The sequence below is a fragment of the Pelodiscus sinensis genome, chromosome 29, assembly GCF_052426305.1.
Source record: "Pelodiscus sinensis isolate ZL-2025 chromosome 29, ASM5242630v1, whole genome shotgun sequence".
Taxonomy (NCBI): Eukaryota; Metazoa; Chordata; order Testudines; family Trionychidae; genus Pelodiscus; species Pelodiscus sinensis.
The window spans coordinates 10,190,782-10,217,265 of record NC_143080.1 but is presented as its reverse complement, the minus strand read 5'-3'; the positions used below and the strand labels follow the sequence as shown (position 1 = coordinate 10,217,265).

Below are 26,484 nucleotides of genomic sequence, written 5' to 3'. Positions count from 1 at the left end.
TCCAGTTTTAACTTCAAACCGATGGATCTTGTTATGCCTTTGTACTCATTTTTCAAGTCACCCCAACTTTCTATTGGTTCAGTTTAATAGATTGCACTTCTTGATTTTTATCAGTATAAGCCATGTTTTCTAATCCTTTAATAATTTTTGTTGCTCTTCTCTGCATCCTCTCCACTTTATCAACATCATTTTTAATTATGGGCACCAGAACAAGACATAGTATTCCAGCAATAGTTGTACCCGTGTCAGATAGAAAGTTAATTTCAATGTGGATTATAATGGTTTCACTAGTGTTTGGTAAATGAAGTGGCGCCAGTGCGACACCCTTTATATGACTCCATTGACCCAAATGCCCCTCCAGTCCTTCCTACCCCCAATGACAGTTGTTGGAACTGTGGCTCTCTTGCATTGCAAATGCCACATGTTCCTAGTGTTTAATGTTAGTTTGACAGTTAATGGTTAGCAGTTAATTTGTAGCAGGGGAAGCAAAGGGATTTTCCCTTTTCCCCTATATTCCCTCTGGGACCTGGGGTATGCTAAGGTCCCAGGGATTCAAGTCCTGCAGCTTTTTCCAGACATCTATGCTGATGAGCAGCTCCCACAACTCCTGTCTCCGATGCCTGGGGGAAATTCACCAAGCAGATGAGTGTAAAATTTGCCAGGCCCTGAAGCCTCAGATCACAAAGAAGCAGGACTTTCCTCTTAGGCAGCTCCTCATAAAGTTTGCCTTGTGGACACAATGACAAAACGTGGCACCCATGCTTCAGGACATAGTGCACCACCTTCAGTCCCATGTCTAGCACTGTAAAAGGACTCCCTGCACTCTCGGTCACCAAAATCTTCCATCTGATGTTGGTCCCCCTCTCCAGCATCACCTTCGAAAGCAGCCAAGTCCTCCTCTTTAGCCTCCTTTCACTTAGAAGGTTGCACCATCATCCCCCTGTTCTGGGACAAAGGATCCCTCCTCAGGAATCAGGACATTTTGTGTGATTTCTTATCTGGCCTTGCTCGACGCAGATCTAAGATACTTAGTGGTAAAAATGCCAGTGTCCTGCACAGCTCACTATGGTGTTGCATTTGCAGTACAGCAAAAATGGGGTAATTTCTTACGTAGACTCTTCAAGTGCCCAAGCATCTGAGTCATGTCCATGGTTTTCTAGAAGGTAATAATCTGCACAATGATGTTGTTGGGCCTGAAAAATTGTATCACCATCCCCCTGACTTGCAAAACTCTGCTGACAAAACTCTGAAGATAAGATACAGCTATATTGCATAAGAATAACCATACTGGATTAGACCAAATGTCCATCTAACTCAGTATCATGTCTTCCAGCGGTGGCCAGTGACATGTGCCCCAGAGGGAATGAACAGAACAGGTGATCATCAAGTGATCTATTCCCTGCCACCCATTCCCAGCTGGCAAACAGAGGCTAGGGACACTGTCCTGTCTACTAGCCATTGTTGTATTTCCATGAATTTATCTAGTTCTTTTTTGAGTCCTGTTAAAATCTTGACCTCCACGTCATTCTCTGGCAGGGAGTTCCACAGGTTGACTGTGCTTTGTGTGGAAAAAATACTTCCCTTTGTTTCTTTTGGCATAAGAGGTCTATGTCAAAGGGTATGTCTAGACTGCATCCCTCTGTTGGCAGAGGGATGAAGATTAGGCAGGTCGACATTGGAAATGAGGCAGGGATTTAAATATCCCGCGCCTAATTTGCATAAAAATGGACACTGCATTTTGCAAACTCACTTTGCACTTTGTCGGCAAAAATTGGCAATCTAGAGGGGGATCTATCGAGAAAAAAAGCCTTTTTCGACAGATCCTGTAAACCTCCTTGCAGGAGGCATAAAGGATCTATCACTATTCTAAGGCTATGGGGCTTTGCTGACATAACCTAACTCAACTGGTAGAAACAGCAGTAGTTTTAATAGTGTAGATATATTCAGAATCTAGTCCTTTTCAACAAATAAGGTTATTTGCCTGGAGAGGAAACAAACGTGGCAAATATTTCAAGTGACTGATAGCTCTTGATGATGTGGATGCATCTTTTATTTCTAAGTCTGCTTCAGATATGGAAGAAAGTCAGCCTATCTTTTAGAAAGTTAATGCATTTTTTTCTCTTGTTTCTTATATTTGTCAGGTAATTTAACACTTTTTACAGAACACAGAATTTGATCATAGTTCGTTAACTCTTTTACCTCCTTCTGAAGCATCCAAACCATGTGATCTCTTCCTCTGGCTCTTCCTTGAGAAGCTTTCTGACATTGTAAGGTTTCATCTAAACTTGCTACATTATTTCTTGTTTTGAATTTTGCACCATCTTTATGATGATAACCTTCAGTCTCATGCTTCTGTAACAGTACATTGAAGGTAAGCTTAAATAATTGAGAGATAAAACAAGGCATTCTGTATGTTTTGCTGGCTTTTAAAGAAAAAATATTTGCAGGATTTTAATTTGTATTTTCTGCCATTAAAATGATTTTCTATTAGATTTTTATAAAGAAAGAAATATCGGGGTGTACTTTGAGTGACCTTGTCTGTTTGATAGTTCTACTGTGTAATAATCTTATTGTTTTGATATTCTGAGCCTGATTTGACTGTATGTTTGATGAAAGATGAACCAAAAATAAAACATATAGTCTTGTGAAATGTTTCAGGCATTATTAAAGTATCTACCCTCAGGAAAGGTAGTTTTTAGATTCTGCTGAATAGTGGAGACATATAAATAACATCATTGAATATATGAATAGCATTGTCTGGTCCCCGGTAAACCTGTGGGTTATTTGGATGCCAAAGTGGTTACACTGCTCCATGCTCTATCTTGTCATTGTTTGAATAAAATGTAGTGAAACAACTTATTTAAGATATTCTGGGCCATGCATATTAGGAGGTTTTTACTGAGTTACCATGCAGAGCTTTCTTTTGCACAGTTAGCCTTATGTAACAGAAATCTATTGGAGTGGTGAGTGAAAAGTAATGTTCTCTGCTGTTTTCCAATTTTAGAAAAAATGTTTAAGTTAAAATAACTCCAACAGCTTCTTATTTGGGCAGGAAATGTGGGTGGTGTTTCTCTTTTACAAACATAATTGAGAGGGACGTCTGCTTTTACCTTCTTTTGCCAATAATTTGATCCATAGCCTTAGAGAGCTTAAAACATTTTTGCCAATCATATATAATACAGTGGTATTAGTTAATGGCATCTCCTTACTTATACAGTGAGAAACTGTACAAAAAAGAACCTCAATAATTGCATTAATTGAAAAGATTTATGTGTGGTCTCTGTCAAGTGCTTTGTGACATATAGTGGTTTGAGACAGAGTGAGGTTTTAGAGGTAGCTTCAGAAATTTTCATTTATGGGGAACAACATTAATTTATTTTTCAGGGGAGGAATGGCTGGGGCTGAGTCCCCATCCTTTGATATCTCTCTTCTCTCTCCAAATCCAAACGACAGGATTCTTAGTGGAGGCTTCTCTACTGTGGATTTGTTATCCTTCAGTGGTCCAATGAAGTCTAATCATTTAGCTTTCAAGGCACATGTGAAGGTTATCTCATATTTTTACTTGAGGGAGTAAGTGTGGGATTTAATTACTTTTGCTGATGTTTGTGAACAAAATATTTCTCATGCCTCTAGAGCCATTTTAATGGCACCATTATATAAATTAATTAACAAATTTAAAAAAATCCCTGGATTATTATGATCATGAAGAGCAAAGGAAATTCAGTTAAGAGATCATTTAAAATCATTATGAAAATTAGATCATCATGATCACTATGAAAAGTAGATGTCATCTGTGTACACCATCCACTCCAGGGAGAATATATTAGTGAGGGACAAGCCAGAGGTAGTGTGCTCTAGTGGCTAAAGCACTGGACTGAAGTCAGGAGATCTAGTTTTATTCCTAGTTTTGCCATTGACCGGCTAGTTGCCCATTGGCAAATACTTCACTTTTCGTGCTTCCATTTTCCCATTAACAGAATGGTGTTAATGATAATGACTTCTTTTTTGTAAGGTGGCTTGAGGTCCGTGGATGAAAATCAATATATAAAAGTTGGATATTAATTATTATGGTTAATTAGAGGACCCTTGCATGAAAACACTTTCTCTGTTAGCTCTGTGGTAATTGTAACACATTACAATATACTCTAAATAGCAGACATTAGCATTTGTTAGAAGTGTCCAAAAAAAAGTAATGCATGAATATTATATATCTTGTCACATGAAACATGTAAAAAAAAAATCCTTGAACATTGTGAAGACTGGTTTTCTCAGAAACCACCAACTAGGTCTTGTCACAGTAGCTGTCAACTGGGATGGTTTAAATAATGGTTGTTGATGTTAAAATCTCCAAGACTGACCAGAATATTATTTTTTCTCTCTTCTTCATGGCCTGCTGTAATCTGAGTTTTTTAGTAGCTAAAGCTAATATATTATGCATACTGTTTGCTTTGTAATGATGGTTTAACTTTTGTTTTGTTTGTTGCTTGGATTTCATCTGATAAGTTATCTATTTAAATTCACAATTTTAAATTTTTACACCCCCAGCCCACTTCTGTTTTCTGTCTCCTGCCCAGACCCCAAACCCCTACTCCCAGCATGCTCCCTTGGCAGCACACTGAGCCCCTTATTTTTTGCCCCACTCAAGAGCCCTGGGGGGTCCCCTAGAAGAGTTAATCTGGGCCAGGAGATAAATCCTGGAAATAAATCCCCTTCCCCATTCTCCCTCCATAGAGCTGGAGTTTGAGGTGAGTGAGGGGAGTTTATTTTTTTCCTTGCTTCTCAGTTGGGGGTCTCATGTGTTAGGGCTCCCCCCATTTTGGGGCCAGGTCAGTGAGGGGTTTTATTTTTCTTCTCACTTGTGTCAATTGATCGGGGTGGCCCCGATCGATTTTTCTGTGGGTCAATAGCCACGTGACCCAGAAAAGGTTACCCACCCCTGTTCTAGGAGACTGTTGAGTTGCTAAACTTATCTAGTACTGTTTGGGGAGGGGGGGGGGGAGGGAGTTTCAGTATTGTTCTAAAATATATGTAGCACCCTTAATTTAATAAGCATTTTGTGCCATAAAGTATCTATGAATAAGACAAGAGAGACAAATAAAAGTCAACACACGTGAACTGTTCAAGAGATATTTTAATAGCTAATAAGTTGAAACCTCTCTGCTGTTAGCTTCCCCCCTTTGCTTCTGTTTCCATGGGAACAGTTGTTGAGTTGGTAAAAATGGGGCAACTCTTTCAAAATAATCAATTTCCAAAAATACAAATCTACAATTGTTAAAGTTGACCTACAAAAAAAAAAAAAAAAAAAACGTTTGTCCCCTTTTTCTATTGCATTGTGACTTATTAAGGAGGCCCCACAGGTTACTTATATATTTTTTTAAATGTTTCTGCTTGTTTCTCACCACAGTAACATCAGGAACAACAAAGTTTGTTTTCCCTATTTTGTTGGCATTCTCCTTGAAAGACTAAAGATCTGGTGTTGGGGCTTTCTTAGCTTTGATTAAAGGAGCAGGAGATGTTGAATATTGCACAATGAGAATATTTATCCCACTCATGTTGTTAAGCAGGTGTAAATAGGGTTTCCAGGTGGTTTCAACAAAAATACCGGACACACTTGGCATTGCATCACAATCTACATTGCATCTTATGTAGAGAATACTGGACATTTATATTTTCTCAATTTTTTTTCCCGTGAACAGAAAGCTCAAATACTGGACTGTCCAGTTCAAAACCGGACACCTGGCAACCCTAGGTGTAAAGGCATACCTTGGATTTTTCTAGCATCCAAGAAGATACATATTTGTAACCAATTTTTTACATCTTTATGAATGCATTGTATTGATGTATTGCTGGGAATGTCTTCCTGTGTTAAAGTGCAAGGGGGTTTATTTGTTACTGCACTCACCCTTCCCATTGATGTTAATTGAAGATGAGTGTTCAGCAGTTCTGTGAACCAGACTTAAACTGAGTAGGAAATTTATACGGAGACAGTTATTATTTACAAAATTTAATTATATTTCTCTGGCTAAAAGCCAGCATCTTCATCTTTTTATTGATATATAATGCTAGCTGTAGTTTTGTGTGTGTATATTCTATCTGCTCTGCTATATTGTAAACTTATTACTGCATAATACAAAATACATTTATTTTACTTCAATAATTTTAGGCCTAGAATGACCATTTCCAAATGCCTGATGTAAAAAACTTGCTTTACTATGTCTTAAGCCACAGTGATAACCACATATTCTTAGATTGCACATGTTGTACTGTATTATTGAATTGGAGTATTGGGGATGTCAGTTTGTAGATGACTACACAATTAATCAATAAGCCTGAGGTTATCTGTTAATAACAGTTAATGTGTGGACTGTACACATCCCCCACCCTTGCTGCCTCTGTATCAGAAGCAGTTGGGGGTGGGGGAGGTGGGAGCCGGTGCCCGTGGGATGCCAGCTTAAAGCTGGCTCCCCACGAGCACCAGATCTGCCTCTCCCCTCCCCATGCTGCTGCCTGTGATACAGAGGTAGGCAGGAGGCGATATGCGCGGGGAGCCAGCTTTTGTGCCAGCTCCACAGTCCTGCCTACTCCCTCCCCCCCCCTTTGCAGCCTCCTACAGAGACAGTGTGAGGGGAGGGGGCGACAGGAAGGAACCGGTGCTGGGGGGAGCTGGCATAAAAGCTGGTTCTTCTTCGAGTGGTTGCTCATGTCCATTCGAAGTAGGTGTGCACGCCGCGTGCACCACGTCTTCCGGAGCGTTTTCCCTAGCAGTACCCGTAGCGCCGGCGGGGCGCCCCCTGGAGTGGCGCCGCCATGGCGGGGCATAAGTACCCCTGCCGGCGCTGCCCCATCTCAGTTCCTTCTTACCGCCGTGTCGGTCGTTGGAGCATCTCTCTCTCTCTGTCTGTTAGGATTAGATAGTTAATGGTTCCCGTTTCTCACATTGTAAATAGTTTGTGTAGTTAGATAGTTAGGTTTTTTGGTTTTGCCCCTTCCCCCTTCGGGGGTAAGGAATGCCAAGACCGCAAGGCTTCAAGGCGTGCGCTGACTGCAGGAAGTTTGTGCCCAGGGGCAACCCACACGACAGCTGCCTTAAGTGTCTGGGTGGGGCCCATCTGGCAATTGCCTGCAAAATCTGCAAGTCTTTCAAGCCCTGTACGAGGAAAGAAAGAGTTTCCCGCTTGAAGCTTCTCCTGATGGAGACGGCGCTTCAACCGGTACCGCCGGACCAGCCTGCGGTGCACAGCGCACCGGCCTCCATGAACGAGGCCGCACACCGGCACCGGGCATCGACGTCAAGATCCCGGCACCAGTCTCACTCTCCGCCATTTAAGAGGGTGAAGAAGTCCCAGGGCAGGTCTCCGTCTAAAAAGCCAACGTCGGCTGGACACCGCACCGGCAGTTCACCGGTGCGTGTTTCCCCCCCGGTGCACCGTCAGCACCGAGGGGGCCTGGTGAGCCCTGGTCACCTGCCCTCTCATCGTCCATCTACGCCGGACACTTTTGAAGCAGCGCAGGACCTAATCAGTCTTACGACCTCCCCGCCGTCGTCGGTCGACTCGGACGGGTCGAGGTCGCCCCCGTTGGAGGCTCGGAGGGCATTGCCGTCGCCCATGCATGGCCCGGATTGGCATGCTATGGTGGCTTATGCGTCGGGACCACCCCTGGTGGGGTCGGCTCCCGCTGCTACTACGGCACCCTTTACGGTGCCGAGCCATCAGTCTCAGGGAGCTTCCAGCCATGGCAGATCGCTGCTCTCCACTTTGCCAGGGCCCCGCTTGGCCATACCGGTGCCGTACCCCCATGGCCATGTGGCCTCACAGGAGTCGGTGTCCGTCTCCGTGCCGTCATCGGCACCGGCATTGACCCAGTGGTCTACCCCGGCACCGGGCCTGGGCACCCCGGTACCGTTTCAGTCGGCAACTCAGTCGGCATCGAGCCTGAGCACCTTGGTGCCGCAGCTGCTGGCCACACTATCGGCACCAGGCCTGGGCACCCCGGTGCCACAGCTCCAGTCGACGCAATCGGTACCGGGCATGGGCACCCCGGTACCGCAGCTTCACACATCGCACTCGGCACCGGGCCTAGGCACCCTGGTGCCACAACTCCAGGCATCGCAACCGACACTGAGCCTGAGCACCTCGGTGCCACAGCAACTGGCGATGCAGCCGGCACCGGGCCTAGGCACCCCGGTGCCGCAACTTCACGCAACACAGTCGGCACCGGGCCTGGGTACCCCGGTGCCGCAAACATAGCAACCGGCACCAAGCCTGAGCACCTCGGTGCCGCAGATGGTGGCGTCGCAACCGGCACCGGGCCTGGGCACCTCGGTGCCACAGTTGACTGCTTCGCCCTCGGCAGAGTTCGCCGCACCGGGCATGGGTCCCCCGGTGCCGCAGACGGCACATCCTCGCCGTGCACATGCGGGCAAACCTGAGTTGATGGCCAAGTTTGCACCATACTCCTTGTCAGCTCCGCCTTGGCCGGAGTCCGATTACTCTTCAGACTCGGACGCGGTGTCGGTTTGGTCAGGGTCTTCAGGAGCATCCTCGACCCACAGGTCCAGATCCAGACACTGGAGGGACCACAACCAGCAGATGTGGCCCCCTCATCCGCAGTGGCCTTTTTGGACTCCCAGGGCCTATCAGCAGTGGCAGGGCCAACCGCCACCATCTATGGGGTCGGAGGCTTCAGGGCACCATTCCCGTCCGTCTGCATCCCTGTCTAGGGCGCCTCCCTCCCCCCTTAGAGTGCCGCAACAAGATCCTGCGGCACCGCAACCACCGGTACTGGAGACAGGCCCTCCGGAGGCTCAGACCGTCCAACCGGCCCCAAAGTTGGTCACGACCGCTCCCGTGTTGATTCAGGAGTCGTTGTCGTCGTCCTCCCCCGATGAGGCACTGGCGGACCCAGAGCCTGGGCTACCATCAATGGATACCAGAGCACATCAGGACCTCCTGCAGCACATGGCTTCCAACCTGGCTGTTCCGGTTGAGCCCATAATTGAGGATACCGATCCAATGGTAGACATCCTCACTGAGGACACCCCTACGCGTTTCGCTCTACCGCTCAATAAAACCGTTTCAAAGATTACTAATGCCCTGTGGCAAACGCCAGCAACCCTGATCCCTACCCTAAAAGGGGTAGAGAGGCATTATTTCGTCCCGCAGTTGGGTCACGAATTCCTTTACTCCCAGCCCATCCCGGGATCATTGGTCGTACAGGCCATAGCCCAAAAAGAAAGGCTTCCCCAGCCCGGGCCTTCTCCAAAGGCAAGGGAGCCAAAGAAGCTGGACTTGTTGGGCCATAAGGTCTACGCTACGGGTGCTCTACAGCTCCGTATCGCTAACCAGCAGGCGATGCTGAGCAGGTATGCTTTTAACACCTGGCAGGCGGTCGAAAAATTTAGAGACCGACTCCCGATGGAGGACCGCCAGGAGTTTGCGGCTATGGCTTCCGAGGGTAAAGTCATTACACGAACTGCCCTCCAAGTGTCATTGGACACTGTGGACTTGGCAGCCCGCACCATGGCGACTGGCGTCGTTATGCGCCGCGGGGCGTGGCTCCACATCTCGGGGATTCCCTCGGACTTGCAGCATACCATCCAGGACTTGCCTTTTGAAGGGAAGGCCTTGTTCTCGGAGCACACCGATTCCAGGCTCTATACCCTAAAGGACACTAGGTCAACTTTGAAGTCCTTAGGCATACATACGCCGGACACGCAGCGGCGACAACTGCCGTATAGGCAGCAGGGTAGAGCGCAACCCCAGGTCCCCCATGGGGATTTCTGGAGGCGCCGCTCCCGGGCCTCCGGTGGAGGTTCTGGGGTGGCTGCGCACCCTCAGGGAACTAGGGGTCGACGTCGTCTCCCCAGGTCAGATCCCCAGCGGGCAGGTCCCCACGGCCCTTCCAATCAGGGCAAGCCCCAGTTTTGACATGGTATTCGAGAGTCCTGTACCAGTCTGCCACCCTGGCCCCCCGATTGGGGCCTGGATATCCCGTTTTGCCCAGGCATGGGCCCTGATAACATCAGATGTCTGGGTCCTGGACATTGTACATACGGGCTATTCTATCCCATTCCTGGGCCCACCGCCTTCAAAACCCCCTACCTTGTCCCTAGTAAGGGACACCCCTCATGAAAACATCCTGTTTCAGGAAGTGGTGGTGCTCCTCGAAAAAGGAGCAATAGAAAGGGTCCCCCCGCATCTGCGGGGCAAGGGGTTTTACTCCCGTTATTTTGTTGTTCCAAAACCAAAAGGGGGAGTTCGTCCTATCCTGGACCTTCGATACTTAAACAAGGCGGTTGTAAAACACAAGTTCAGAATGGTGACGTTGGCCTCGGTCATCCCAGTGCTACAACTGGGCGACTGGTACGCGACTCTCGATCTAAAGGACGCCTACTTCCATGTGGCTATCAGGCCCAGTCACAGGAGGTTCCTCCGCTTTATAGTGGGCCATTACCATTTTCAGTTTACGGTACTCCCCTTTGGGTTATGTACTGCACCAAGGGTATTCACAAAATGTATGGCTGTGGTTGCCGCCTTTCTGCGCAATCGAGAGATACACGTGTTCCCGTACCTCGACGATTGGCTAATCCGAGGTCGCTCGTACGAGCAGGTAGAAGCTCACGTATCACTCATAAGAGCTCTCTTCCTAAGGTTAGGGCTCATGACAAATGTCGAGAAGTCATCCCTGACCCCATCCCAGAGCACAGAGTTTGTGGGAGCCCTCCTCGATGCGAAGGTGGCAAGAGCGTTCCTGCCCCACAGCAGGTTCCTCTCCATAGTGGAGCTGATCTCAGGGCTAATTCGGTCCCCCATCACGACACCTCAGGTCTGCTGCAGGCTCCTGGGCCATATGGCGGCATGCACTTACACGGTGCGACATGCCAGGATGAGGATGAGACCTCTGCAGGCGTGGTTGGCGAAGGTCTTCTGCCAGTCCAAGGGTCTATTGGACTCCATAGTCACAGTGCCCCCGGACATTCTGGACTCCCTACTCTGGTGGACCCAGGAATCCGTGGTGCGCAGCGGGGTTCCCTTCAATGCCCCTCCCCCCTCGCTGATGCTGGTCACCGATGCGTCCGACCTGGGATGGGGTGCACACCTTGGGTGCCACAGAACTCAGGGCCTCTGGTCCCTTTCCGAACGGTCTCTGCACATCAACGTCCGGGAACTGCGGGCGGTGAGGAGGGCCTGCAAAACATTCCTGCCGAGGCTCTCCCACCGCTCCATCCTGGTGCGTATGGACAACACTGCAGCGGTTTTTTACCTCAACAAGCAGGGTGGGGCGCGTTCGCCACCCCTATGCAAGGAGGACTTGTGTCTCTGGCACCTGTGTGTCACGCACAATATCACACCTCAGGCAGAGTACCTCCCCGGGTGCAAAAACCTACTTGCAGATACACTGAGCAGATCCTTTGGAGCCCACGAGTGGTCGCTCAAGGACTCTGTCCTCAGTCAGGTTTTCTGCAGGTGGGGCTATCCCCACCTAGACCTGTTTGCTTCGGCACGCAATGCCAAGTGCAGGAACTACTGTTCCCTGCTGGGGCTGGGGAAATTTTCCAAGGGAGACGCCCTAACGACCACGTGGCTAAAGGGCGTTCTCTATGCTTTTCCCCCATTTCCACTAATTTCCAGGGTATTGACCAGAGCGAGAACTTTCAGGTCCTCGATCATCCTCATAGCCCCCAGGTGGCCCAGACAGTTCTGGTTCCCTCTCCTGGTGGACATGCTGACCCAAGACGCTATAGCACTCCCTCCAGTTCGGGATCTGCTAACCCTACCTTGGGACGGGGGGAGATCTCTGGTCTCTTCACCTAACGGCCTGGTTTATCCGTGGTTGAACCAACCAGAAAGGGAATGTTCCCGACAAGTACACATGGTGCTCCTTAGCAGCAGGAAGCCCTCTACTAGACGGTCGTACGCTGCCAAGTGGCGGCGCTTCTCGTCTTGGGCGTCCCGGAGAGGAGTACAACCGTCTTCGGCCCCTATTCCAACTATTCTCGACTATCTCTTTCAACTCCGTTCTAGTGGCCTGTCCTTCTCTTCTATTAAAGTCCATGTGGCATCTCTCTCCGCCTTCCATGTTGGTACGGCAGGAGCCTCTCTTTTTTCTAACCAGGTAGTTAAAAGGTTTCTTACTGGTTTGGAGAAATTGTACCCCTTGATGAGGGCTCCATACCCTGCCTGGAACCTCAACCTGGTCCTTCACAGGCTTATGTCCCCTCCTTTTGAGCCATTGGCTACATGTTCGTTGAAGCACCTTTCATTTAAGGTTGCTTTCATAGCCATTATGTCTGCTAGAAGGGTATCAGAGCTAAGGGCGCTGACTATAGAACCGCCCTACCTCGTTTTTTCGCATAATAATGTAAGGCTACGGCCTCATCCGACCTTCCTCCCGAAAGTGGTTTCTACTTTTCACCTGTCTCAGGAGATTTATCTACCGGTGTTTTTCCCTAAACCAGGAGCGTGTTCTACACTCCCTAGACGCCAAGGGAGCGCTGGCATTCTATGTTGACCGAACCAAGCCCTTCCGTAAATCCCAACAATTGTTCGTTGCGTTTGGGGATAGGAGGAAAGGTTCACCTATTTCTACGCAAAGGTTATCAAGATGGGTGGTGCAATGTATAGCAGAGTGTTATCAACTGGCTGGGAAAACCCCACCCTGGGTGAAGGCACACTCTACCAGGGCGCAGGTGTCCTCGGTAGCCTTTGGTGCCCAGGTACCTATCACAGAAATTTGCAGGGCAGCCACCTGGTCTTCCCTTCACACGTTTGCAACACACTATGCGCTACCTCAACAGGCCAGGGAGGATGCAAGGGTGGGCTCTGCAGTCCTCGAATCTGTGATGTAAATATATGTATCCGGTTGTCTTTGTTCTGGGTTGGTGACTTGTCACTGTGTAATTGTTCAATAAATCGGTTATTGTTCACCTTCCTTTATGACTCTGGTGCTATGACTGTTCCGACCCCTCCTCCATGGGGTTAGCTTGGTAGTCACCTACTTTGAATGGACATGAGCAACCACTCGAGGAAGAAAAGAACGGTTACTTACCTGTAACTGTTGTTCTTCTTCGGGTAGTCCCCGTGGGTGCTCCATGTCTGGTGTCGAGCTGGTCCCGGTGCCGCAAATCGGAGCTTTCCACAGCTGTATTCAGCCGGACCGCGCGCACGAGCCGGTTTCGCGCCTTTCATCTGCCGCGTGCGGTCCGGCACCCGCCAGTTTCGTCTCATCCGCCTTGGGTCGCACATGGAGCTCCCCCTGTCTCCTCAGGCAGCTACCTGAGGGGAAGTTTAGAACCATTTAATTAGTATTTCTTTGCTTATCCCATTTCTTGTTTAGCCCTTAGTCGCGGGCTCTTCAAAAAAAAAAAAAATAGAGAGAACCTGAAACATCTAACAGACGGAGGGAAGACAGATGTTTCCTCTCAGTTTGAGTTTACGCTGTTTTGTTTCATTACTGTTGCGGTTTAACTTAGTAGTTTAAAAAAAAAAACGGCAGATTCAAGCGGCAGCACATAGGAGCCGCGAACGCACACTCCTCTGCGGTGCTAAATTGCCGGGCTCCCCTGGGTTTAAAAAATGTTCTACGTGCGGAGAGCCAATGCCGGTCTCTGACGGGCACTCTGCTTGTGTCCGCTGCCTGGGGGAGGCTCATATCCCCCAAAAGTGCACACACTGTGCCAGCCTGACGATGAGAGCCCGCAAGTAGCGGGAGCGACGTCTGAAAGAGGTCTTCTTTAATAAGGCTCTCATGCCTGCAAACGTAACAGGCTCGTCTGCCTAGGACCCCACACCAGAAAAGCGGAGAGCTCCTTCCCCAGCTGTGCTGTCCCCTGAAAGGAAGAGAGCTTCTCCTGCTCGTTCCCTGCCAATGGCTCCGCAATCGCGGGTCAGCGCAGGTGATAAGCCGGGCACCTCGGGCTCCAGATTGATCCGTGCACCTACTTCAAAAAAGCCAGCTGGCTCCTCCCAGTGCCGACAGCCCTCGGCACAGAAGCCTTCAGCAGAGCCTCTTAAAGGGCCAGTTGCAATGGCACCGAGGACTTCCGCATCTGCCTCGGGGATCCCTGCAGTCACTCCTCCTCACAAGGAGCTGTCCACAGCACCAGCACCGAAGGAGCATGCTGCTGCCCAGGTGCCTCCATTGCAGCCAGCAGATCACTCTGCATGCTCAGAGCAGCGTTCAGCAGCACCTATATCAAATATCCAGGAGGTCTCTCTTTCTCCCTCCCCGGTTTTTCCTCCTGAACCGTCCCCTCACCCTTCTACGTCCACATACCATAGAAGGGCTCAGAAGGAATACCATGGACGAAGCGTGTCATCTCGCCGTCATTATTATAGGGACCGCAGCTGCTCACTCCACAGATGCTCTAGATCTCGTTCGCGCTCACCGATCCGTTCACCGCGGGGTGCTTATTATGACAAGCATAGCAGCATTAGGTCTCCCAGGCGGCCATCACCTGCAGGCTCTGACCGACGTTATTTGCACTATCATGGACCTTACTACGCTGAGTCATCTCATCACAGGCACTCTCGATCTCACCACAGATCGCCTTGCTCCTGTCAGTCGTTCAGCCCACGCTCCGTACATTCCGAGCTTCGGAAGCAGTCTCCGCTCCGGGATACGCTACCTCCACGTTCTCCGCTCCCTAGATCTCAAATGTCAGACCTTGAGGAAGGGCAACTCTCAGAAACTGACCCAGACTTTTCTCCTGATGCCCGCTCATCTGTGCCGGCCAAGGATGAACCGGTAACTCCGGTGGAGACGACACCTCCTGACGACCTGAAGGAATTTCAAGATCTCTTTAAACGAGTCGCGCAATCTCAGGAAGTACAACTTATCAAGGACCAGGTGAAACAACATAAGCTGTTCAAGAACTTACACCCTAAACAGCAGCGAAGGATTGCCCTCCCAATAGATGATGCTATTTTGGAGGTAGCAGAGGAAATCTGGCAAACCCCAACATCAATACCGCCTACCAACAAAAAAGCAGATAAGTATTTTGTTCCATCCAAGGGTTTAGACTTCCTTTTCAATCACCCACAGCCTAATTCATTGATAGTGGACACGGTTCGCCACAAGAGTAAGATGCCCCACTTCAAGAACGCCCTACCGGATAGGGATACTAAGAAATTAGACCTTTTTGGGCGTAAGGTTTATTCTTCCTCAACCTTGCTCCTCCGAATTGCCAATTATGCTGCCCTGTTGTCAAATCATAATTTTGACAATTATTCCAAGCTTCTGGAACTTATGCAGCACCTTCCCGAGAACAAGAGACCTCTTCTTAGGGCAGTCGTCCAAGAGGGGTTCACGGCATGCAGAACATTGCTTCAAATCACCGCTGATGTCGCGGATACAGCCGCACGGGCCATGGCAACAGGTATTGCGATGTGTAGAGCCTCTTGGCTACTGTCGGCAGGAGCCCCTAAGGAGTTGCAGTCTAAAGTGGAAGATTTGCCCTTTGACCGCCAAAAGCTGTTTGCCTCCACTACAGATGACATTCTTCATTCTGGAAAGGACTCTCGTACTACCCTCCGAACTCTAGGGATGTACACGCTGCCTTTCAAATGCAGGCGGTATTACCGCTTTCAGAGGAGATATGATTATTCATCCTACAAGCAGCAACAGCAATACGGACCTGACCAATCTAGGTTTAGGCAGCGTCCTCAACGCAAACGCCAGCAACAGAATCGCCCATCAGCTCGCCCTGTTCAGAAACAGCAGGTTTGACTTCTGTGTGAAGGACTCAAACACGTCTTCAGTGGTCAACACACAAAAGCCTGCCGACGGCCTCTTCTATCACCGGCTGAGGCCATATTTTCACCAATGGGCCACCATTACTTCGGACCGATGGGTCCTAGAGGTCATATCATCAGGCCTAACGATCCCCTTCACCTCAGTTCCTCCCACTACCCCTCCCACCCCGTCTCTGCTCAGGGACCCATCTCACGGGGCCGCTCTTCAAGGAGAAGTTCTTCACCTCCTAGAGATCGGAGCCATAGAACGAGTACCTGCAGAGTTCCGGGGGAAAGGTTTCTACTCCAGGTATTTCCTAGTTCCCAAGAAGTCCGGGGGTGGAGACCTATCCTCGATCTGAGAGGCCTAAATCGTTTCATACGGAAGCAGCGCTTCAAAATGACCACGCTGGCCAAGATCATACCAGCACTAAACAGAGGAGACTGGTTCACAGTCCTAGATTTACAAGACGCATATTTTCATGTGACAATACACATAGCTCACAGACGATTTCTGCGATTCGTAGTGGGGGACGACCACTTTCAGTACAGGGTACTTCCGTTTGGTCTTGTCTCAGCCCCAAGAGTATTCTCCAAAACGCTGGCGGTAGTGGTTGCTCATCTGCGCAGAACAGGGGTCTGAATTTTCCCCTATCTCGACGACTGCCTCATCAAGGGCCGCACTCAGTCGGAGACTCATCACAAGGTAGCTGCAACTCTACATCTGTTCGGCTCCTTCGGCTTCATTGTGTGAAAGTAGAAAGAATTATAATGTAAGAGAAAGATGAATTGTGCTGTAATAATTGAATAAGTTGAAAGGAATACTGTTTGTCTCTGAACAGGAAGAAGAAAAATATGTTAATGTTGTTTGTAGGTATGCAGATCAATGTGCTAGCCAGAGTTAATAGGAAAAGGAACATTAGGTGTTAGGGAGAAAGCAATTGAGAACCAAGTGGATATGGACAGGAGATTGCTGTGTGCTTGATGTGGAAATGAAGATACTTGACTAAGTCTCACACTAATCACGTGAAGTTTTGCCCCTCCTTTTGATCCTGTTAACTTGACTTTTTTTGACTGTATAAATCAAGGGGTTTGAACCTTGTATGGTGCTCACATTTTCTGGATGCATTTTAGCAGAGCTTTGCTGAATAAACAGAGCGGTCTGACAAATCTGTGAGTCCTGTCTGACTTTGACAATTGTAAACATTCAAAAATCACGTCCGCAACCCCCACAAACCCTAACCTTCATAGGAGCACGGCTCGACTCCCGGTCAGAGAGAGTTCACCTGCCAGCCAAGCGCTTTCAAATCATACAAGACTTGGTAAGAACGGTCTTGCAGTCTCTGATGCTCCCAGTGCGTGAATGCCTACAGCTCTTGGGTCATATGGCGGCGACTACAATCATTGTGCGCCACGCAAGGTTACATCTGCAGTGCCTGCAACACTGGTTGAGCACAGTATACAATCCTGCCAAGCACAGCATCAGCAAAACCGTAGCGCTACCCGTACATGTCAAGGACTCCCTGCATTGGTGGACCAACCCCAACAACATGCTGTCAGGAGTCCGCTTCTGTACACCACAGCCGTCAAGGGACATTACCACAGACACTTCTCTCATCGGCTGGGGTGCCCACATGGGCGTAGAAACAGTCCAAGGCTGTTGGTCCACGACGGAGATGATGCTCCATATCAACCTTCTCGAACTCCGAGCGGTGTTTCAGGCCTGCAGACACTTCAAGTTGCATATAAGGGGCACTGTCACCAGGATTCTCACCGACCACATCGTGGCGATGTATTATGTGAACAGGCAGGGAGGCACCTGCTCTCGCTCCCTTTGCGCAGAAGCGATCCGCCTTTGGATGTGGTGCATTCGAAATGACATTTTTATAGTCGCATCATACTTACCCGGTGTGAACAATACCATTGCGGATGCGCTGAGCAGACATTTTCATCAGGACCACGAGTGGGTAATTCGCACAGACATCCTCTTACCTCTCTTCCATCGGTGGGGTCGTCCGGCGATAGATCTGTTCGCCACACGTACCAATGCGAAATGCAGAGCTTACTGCTCCAGAGCAGGAGTGGGCAGTAACTCCCTGGGAGATGCATTTTTCCTCCACTGGGGGACATCACTTCTGTATGCATTTCCCCCTGTTGTGCTCATTCCCAGAGTACTCGAGAAGATCGTGATGGACAAGGCACGAGTGATACTCATAGCCCCAGCGTGGCCCAGACAGCCATGGTACTCAACTCTCCTACAGTTTTCTGTCCGAGCACCGTACCGATTTCCTTACCTGCCAGACTTGCTGACACAACAGAAAGGCTCCCTTATTCATCTGAAGCTGGACACTCTGCACCTAACAGCGTGGATGATAGATGGTTCAGCACATCTGAGAATCTTTGCTCAGACCAGGTGAAGCGCGTCCTGCTACACAGCAGAAAGGACTCCACCAGAAAAACCTACCAGTCCAAGTGCTCCAGATTTGCTCGTGGTGCGCTCCTAAGCACCTAGATCCTGTTATTTCACCACTACATATTTTACTGGACTATGTACTCCATCTACAGGCGACTGGACTCTCCATGTCATCACTTAAAGTCCATGTGGTAGCGATTACTGCTTTTCACTACCCCATCGAAGGCTGGTCGGTTATCTCCCATCCCATGATGACTAGATTTCTTAAAGGCCTGGCTAACCTTAACCCACCATGTAGGCCTCCGCCACCTACATGGAGTCTTGACCTGGTTCTCAATGTCCTAACTAGGCCACCGTTTGAACCACTGGCTACGGTGCCTATGCCAATGCTTACAATGAAAGTAATCTTCCTCCTTGCGGTAACATTGGCACGTAGGGTGAGCGAGTTAGCTGCATTGATGTCTACGCCCCCCTATACAGTCTTTAATAAGGAATCCGTAATATTAAGATCCCATCCAGCCTTTCTGCCTAAAGTCTGCACAGAATTTCATATAAATGAGCCAATCGTTTTATCATGTTTCTATCCAAAACTTCATGCTTCGCACCGTGATGCTCTCCTACATACTCTGGATGTCCGTCGAGCCTTGGCATTCTATATAGATAGAACCCGCACTCTTCGCAAGACGGATCGCCTCATTGTTTCCACATCAGGGCCTTCCAAGGGTCAGCCCCTATCGGCCAAACGTATTTCCAAACTCGTTGTCTCTTGTATCACGACTTGTTATACTATTCGTAAAAAGCCGCTCTTATCGCACCCTAGGGCTCATTCGACACGAGCAGTTGCTGCGTCAGTGGCCGTCGTGAAAGGAGTCCCTTTACGTGACATTTTCCGGGCGGCGACCTGGTCTTCTAGCACCACCTTTTCAAAGCATTACGCAATCGTGCAGCATCTCGCCTCCGATTCGGCGGTAGCTCTAGCAGTACTGCCTGGTCATCAGAATCGTGATTCCGAAGCCCATGTCTAATTGGGATTACTGCTTCGGAGTCACCAGACGTGGAGCACCCACGGGGACTACCCGAAGAAGAAGAAGTTACTCACCTTCGTGCAGTAACGATGGTTCTTCGAGGTGTGTCCCCATGGGTGCTCCACGACCTGCCCTCCTCCCCGCTTCGGAATCTTGTCTTTTCTGTCTTGCAGATAGGCGGTGAGAGGAACTGGCGGGCGCCGGACTGCGCGCGGCAGATGAAAGGCACGAAACCGGCTCGTGCGCGCGGTCTGGCTGAATACAGCTCTGGAAAGCTCCGATTTGTGGCGCCGGGACCAGCCCGACACCAGACGTGGAGCACCCACGGGGACACACCTCGAAGAACCATCGTTACTGCACGAAGGTGAGTAACTTCTTCTTCTTCGAGATGTGTTGCTCAAGTCCATTCAACTCCCACCCTACCTCCCCTTCGTCGGAGTATCCAGCAAGAAGGAACTGAGGTGGAGCAGCGCCGGCAGGGGTAGTTATGCCCCGCCATGGCGGCGCCACTCCAGAGGGCGCCCCGCCAGCGCTACGGGTACCGCTAGGGAAAACGCTCCGGAAGATGTGGTGCACACGGCGTGCACACCTACTTCGAATGGTCATGAGCAACACATCTCAAAGAACAACAGTTACAGGTAAGTAACCGTTCTTTTCCCCCCAGCACTGGCTCCGTGGTGCTGCTTCCCCACCCCATCCCGCTGCTGCTTCTATCTATCAGGCTCAGGTTTCCCTCGGGGTTCCTCTTACTGATAGAGAAGCAGTGGCTTGGGGTGGCAGGAGGCTCCATGGGGGTGGGAATACACTCACTGCTGGCCCACCTCCGGGGACCTGTTCTCCCTCTAAACTGCACAGCAGCACAGCTTCACAGGTGATTAATCAGCCCCTCCCAGTCAGAAGCTTAGGGCTCTGTGCATAGAGCTGACTGACCAGGCTGGGATGATTAATCACCTGTGAAGTTGGGAATTTCTTATATGCAAAATTCTTGTTTTAAAATGCTGGCATCAATGGCCGATTTAGCATTAGTGGGGTCCTTTTTGCCCCCCCCCCTCGCCCCAGGGACCCAGCCAAGAAAAAGAACATTCTCTTCCTGCCCCTCCCTTTTTTCATTCTTTTTTTCTTCATCCGCCTTCTAGATTGTAAGTAATAAAAAGTAAATGAAAAAAGTGAGGTGCCTTGATTGTTTTTGTAGTATAGCTTTTTTTTCCACAGACCACTTGAAAATTGCTGAGGGTCTCAGTGGATCACTTAAAGATCTTTCCAAAAATAGTTTGTACCATTAGCTAACTATTGTAAAGTGCTTTGGATAAGGGTGCTTTATTAAAAACAACAACACCATAATCTTCATGGCTGTGGAGGACAGTGGCCCTGTGCTAGCTTACCCAAAGATGTGGGCTGAGATCCACATGTGCTCTACCTACAGGTGAGGGGGCACAGTTCCACTGGCCACCTGAGCGCCTCAGGCTCTTCATCCCCTGGCCCCTCTCCTCCTCACTCATGGGCAACTGCTACTTACCATGTTGCGGCTAGTTTCACGAACTGGCTGGAAGGATTCCGAGCTGTAATGGGTAGCTGCTCAGCTGGCGGCCGGAGAGAAGAGGTGTTTTCCAGCTTCAAAGCGCTGCTTTTCTTTGGCTGGCTGTGCGGCTTCCCCATGCTTCTTTGAAGCCTTCCAGCCTGTGCTCACACAGTTTGCCACCTTCTGCCGGCTCTCCTGTAGGTGATCCTCTCTGCTTTTCTGCTCCCTCTCCCCTTCCTTCCAGCTCTCTCTACAGAGGGACTTCTCCCCCACCCCTCAGAGCATCCGCCCCCTGGGTGAGAGGAGGTGCCAGACCCAGTGCTGGACTGCTCGGTCCTGGAGGCCCCATGTCATTGAGGGGGCCCCGTGCCAGGGCACCATGTGTTTCATTGTAAATCTGCCTCTGGCTAGCTTGATTTCTGTTTGTAAGGTCTTTATTGACCATTAATTTTTGAGTGGTAGAGTAGTACTTAGCAACTGAACCTTCACAGTTATTTATTCATTATTCCCAGTTATACTGAATCACTTTTTATTTTGTTACTACATAATTGCTTTTAAGAATTTGACATGTTGACAAAGGCCACTGAAAATCCTATAAGGAGTAACTATATAAATCTGCTGGCAAATTTCCTTTATTGTTTAGAACCTCCAGGGTTATAACAGAAATAGCACTGGAGCATCAAGGACTTTGTTATTACTATTTTAATGCTCAGGCATAGCCTTTTGAAATTAAGGTATTTACCTTCTTTGTCGTCAGAGATAGTTACAGTGTGAATCAGCTTTGTTAGTTCAGACCTTGGGTATGTCTAAACTACACCCCTCTTTTGAAAGAGGGATGTAAATTAGACAGATCAAAATTGCAAATGAAGCCGGGATTTGAATTTCCTGTGCTTCATTTGCATAATGGCTGCCACGCGGTCTTTCGAAAAAGGGCTTTTCGAAAGTAAAACCACCATCTAGATGGAGTTCTTTCGAGGAAAAAAAAAACCTTTTTCAAAAGATCCTGTACTCCTTAAAAAAATGAGGCTGCCATTATGCAAATGAAGCGCAGGAAATTCAAATCCTGGCTTTATTTGCAATTTCGATCAGTCTAATTTGCATCCCTCTTTCGAAAGAGGGGTGTAGTTTAGACAAACCCCTTGTCCCATTACAAAGTAATGCTTTTCTAAAAACATGTATAATGAATGCAGAGTGAATGATTAGCAGTCAAAAGACGATTTTCAGCAGCATTATATGAGGGCAGAATGCCACATCATCTGACGCTGGAAAACACTGCCTAATGTGATATATCTTTTAGAAATAGCAAAATGTTGACAAAGGCAAGATTTTCAGACAGGTTTCTATATTTCTCCATTTGTTGTTATTCCTTAGTTACCTTTTTCTGGTAGCAGATTTCTACCCAGAGGATAGTTAAATAACCCCAACAGTAACATAATTGGGTCTCCTTGAATTTTTCAATAGTGAGATATTTGGAGAACATACCTACCCTCTCTGCTTTATGTGCTTATTGTTTAGTCAAGGTTTTAATTCTGAACTGCATATGCAGTAATAGTGACAAAATACCCTGAAAGTACGTAGCACAAAAATGTTTGTGAACTACAGAAAAAGTCAATTTCTCATCACATATTATGAACCTTTATTCAACCACAGCAAGGAATCAAGGGAAGTCAAAGGAAAAATTTTCTTCCTTTGACTTCTTGCTGTGTACACAGCACCAAAAGCCGAATTAAGCTATTTCGATTTAAGCTACGCAATTGACATAGCTGAAGTTGCGTATCTTAATTCAACTTTAGCCCTGCTGTATAAACATACCCTGTGTGACCTTGGGGAAATAATTTAGAGAGGAATTATTAGAAGTGTAAAATCTGAAATTCTGCTAACAGTAACTAATAATGTACGTAACTAATTAAAGAGACAAGCAAAAGCATCCACCATTGCCATTTAAGACTTTAGAATAAGAAGACAGTAAAGAGAAACACATAAATAAGAAATATTATTTGAATTAATTTTTTTAATTTTAAAGATAATTATTTAAATTAAATGTTTTACAATTATGCATCCTGCACTTGTATCTTATTGGGACAATTCACCAGCAATTCACCTGAGAAATTGATGTGTAGGGTTAGATTATGTCCAGGTTGACTGAGGATCCCTTAACTGAAATTTTTGAAAGCTCCCTTCCATATTGCAATGCTGAGAACCCACAGTAAATCTCTCTCCTGTGTGGGGTCTCACTCCCAGTGCTTTCTAGTTTAACAGTGCTAAGGCTGCAGAACATTCCATGGGGAGTTGTTTCTCCTTTAATCACCTAGGCTTGGCATCTCCTTGTTTAATTGTGCCACTTGCTCAACTAACTGTTAAGTACCAGAACAACCTTTGTGTACCCTTGGGCTTTCTTAAAATGCTGTTTGAATGCCCCCGTTGAATTGGAACATGTATCACAGTGCAGAATTTGGCCTTAAGACAGAAGCCTGAAAGAAATATATTCTGTCTAGATATTTGCGAAAGAAAAATTATTTTCAATTGTGTTCATAAATGTTAGTTACTTTCAGTGAATTATGTATTGACAGATTCCCCAATCATAATGCTTTGCAAATTAATAATGCTTTTCATTTGAGAATCTCAGATTTCTTTGGAAACCTTGAGACTCACAATTCCATACAGAGGGACATAATGGTTCTTCTTTGAGTGCTTGTTGATGTCAATTCCAATTCAGGTGTATGCACTCTGTGTGCACAAACATCGGGAACTTTTCCCCTAGTAGCTCCTGTGTAGTAATCTGTGGAGATTCCTAGAATGGCGCTGCTATATCAGCGCATATATACCACTACTGACCCTACCCTCCCTCAGTTTATTCTTACCGTCTGTGGCGTCTTAGTAAGTGACTAATCCCTAATGATAGCTCTCGTTTTCCTAGTCTCACTTTGTTTTCTCATGATAAACAAAGTCCCGACTCTCAGCACCGGCACAGCCATCATCAGCACTGCCATGGTCATCCCAGTCGTAATTGGAGTTGGATGCGGTGTCGGACAGGTCTCGATCAACCGGTTTTCACACAGCACAAGAGACCGGCCGGAACAGTGGCAGAAGCATTGGCCACCGCCAGCGCAATGGCCCTTTTGGACCTCCTGGGTGCACCATTAGTCTCAGGGCGCTTTTTGGTCATTGGTGTCCATGAGTTGTAGATCCCGTTTCCCTCAGGATAGGCGCAGCTCGAAGATGCTGTCCGTGGCGGAATCCCATCCACCTGGAGTGAACAGTCCACATCCTGGGGCTTGGGAACAGCCACCAGGGAAAGCCCATTGGGTGGGCCCCGAGGACAGAGCCAGTTACCTGTGGAGTACACTGCCCAGGTGCAGGCCTATTCATTGTCTTCCTCAGATGAAGTAGTGGTGGGCATCTCGATGTCAGGGCCCCTGCCTGTGGACCACAGAGCATATTAAGAGTTGCTGCACAGGGTGGTGCTGAATTGTGTCTAACACAGACTCCATCTTGAAGACCAGTACCTCCGTGGCCTGTAGAACGCGTTGACAGATGCCCATAGCAGGACATTTATGGTCCATGAGTGGTTGGTGAGGGAAGATGTGATAAGATCAATCTTCTGCAGGTCGGGGACTCCCCAGTTTTTGCTCTCTCCTCCCCAAAAACAAAAAAGTCCCTGGTTTTGCCCCTCCCCCCCCAGAAAACAAAAAAAAATGCCTAGCCTTTTGTTCATTCCAGAATCACTATCAGGGTTCCACAGGAGATCACAGCTAGAGGAGTCTCTGCATCTTGGGGTCTTCAAAGTATTTGAAGGCTTCAATATCTGAGATATAGGTGAGAGGATTATTCTGGGAGGGGTGGGTGAGATTCTGTGGCCTGCACTGTGCAGGGGGTCAGACTAGATGATCATAATGGTCCCTTCTGACCTTAAAGTCTATGAGGAGATGTGTTCGTTCTCCCCTGGAGGACGGCACCTCTCCTATACGCTTTCCCCCCAATTTTCCCCTGGTACATTGGATCCTACTGAAAGCTTGGAGGAACAGGGCCCATCTAATCATGTTGGCACCAGCGTGGCTGTGTCAGCATTTGTTCTCCACCCTGATCAGCCTGTTGGTGGAAACCCCAATAGTCCTTCTCCTGTGCTCAGACCTTCTTACATAGCATTTGGGGATGCCTCAGGCACCCAGTTCTGTGCTCCTTCCATCTAACAGCTTGGAAGCTGGACAGTTCAATTTGTTAGAGCTTCAGTGCTCAGCCGAGATACAGGAGGTTCTATTGGGCAGCAGAAAGCCCTTTACCAGAGTGGCATAATTGGCAAAATGGAAAAGGTTTTCTAACTGGTGTGAGGAGTGGGATGTGTCCCTGAGACAGGCACCTATCGGAGTACCAGTTGCACCTGCAATCTCAGGGGCTGGTGCCCTCCTCAGTCAGGATGTACTTGGTGGCGTTGTCTGCTTTCCAACCAGGTTGTTCCCAGCATTTCCTGTTTGGCTACCCCATGGTGATGTGATTCAGGAAGGAGTCGGACAGGATGCACCCGTATTGTTGTCCACCTATACCCGCTTGGGACATGAAACTGGTGCTCAGTAATCTTTTGGGTCCACCCTTTGAACTGATGGCTCAGTGTTCTTTGCTACATGTGTCTATAAAGGTAGCTTTCCTGGTAGCGGTCACGTCAGGGTTAGGTCATGTCTAAGTTAAGGGCCCTATTCTCAGATCCACTGTACACGGTCTTCCACAAGGACAAAGTGCAGCTTAGGCTGCACCCAGCTTTCCTGCCAAAAGTGGTATCCGATTTCCACCTGTCACAAGAGCTCTTCCTTTTGGTTTTGTATCCTAAGCCTTATACTAGTGATAGAGCGTATTTCATACACTAGATGTAAGGAGGGCCTTAGTTTTCTACATAGACTGCACTAGGCCCTTTAGACAGTCCGCACAGCTGTTTATGGCTATAGCAGAACAGTTAAGGGGAGATCTGTGTCCGCACAGTACTATGACCTAGCTGGGGTCCCTCCCCCACCAGTTATATGCCACTTAACCAGGGTCCGGGCTTTGTCTGCAGCCTTTGTGGCACATGTCCACTTGCAGGAAAACTGCAGGGCAGCTACAAAGTTGTCTTCAGTTCACATGTTTACGGTCCATTACACAATTGATAAGTCCTCCAGGGAGGGCACAGCAGTTGGCAGAGCAGTCCTGCAGTCTGTGATTCCGAACTCCAACCCCACCTCCTTGGGACAGCAGCTTGGGAGTCACCTGAATTGGAATCAACATGAACAAGCACTCGAAAAAGAAAAGACAGTTACCTGTTCTCGTAACTAGTGTTCTTGGAGATGTGTTGTTCACGTCCAATATCCACCTGCCTTCCCGTCTGTCGGAGTAACCAGCAAGAAGGAACCAAGGGAGGATAGGGTCAGCAGTGGTTTATATGCACTGATATAGCAGCGCCACTGTAGGGATCTCCACAGCCAACCCTCTGCTAGAGAGAAAGTTTCCGATGTTCGTGCATTTGGCGCACATACACCTGAATTGGAATAGACTTGCACAACACATCTCAAAGATCATTAGTTATGAGAACAAGTAACTCTCTTTTATAGACAGGACCTACCTACTGTCATAGATTGAGTTAATGACAGAAGTAAAAACTCAATAATCCTTCTTTGTTGTCATTTTGGCCCTCACTCCCTTTCCCAATTCAGCTTCCTTATCATACTAGAAACTCTCTCATAATGACAATAAAATGACTTCCTTACTTATAAAGGGTATGTAAAATGTGAATGAGTCTGTTCTGGTTATTAAGCTGTTCTTGGCTGC

General features: G+C 48.1%; 2 protein-coding genes across 16 annotated transcripts in view; both read left to right on the top strand.

Annotated features, from left to right (window-relative positions):
* Positions 1-26,484, top strand: part of TANC2 (tetratricopeptide repeat, ankyrin repeat and coiled-coil containing 2) — a 702,540-nt gene that overhangs the window by 301,596 nt on the left and 374,460 nt on the right. The gene's annotated exons all lie outside the window — the stretch shown is intronic.
* Positions 9,768-12,513, top strand: LOC149521307 (uncharacterized). Its single transcript, XM_089773975.1, has one exon. The coding sequence runs from the start codon at positions 9,772-9,774 to the stop codon at positions 12,511-12,513; it is 2,742 nt and encodes a 913-aa protein (XP_089630101.1). The 5' UTR covers positions 9,768-9,771.

Coding starts and splice junctions, on each gene's coding strand:
- LOC149521307 (XM_089773975.1), top strand. CDS start 9,772: ATGGGGATTTCTGGAGGCGCCGCTCCCGGGCCTCCGGTGGAGGTTCTG.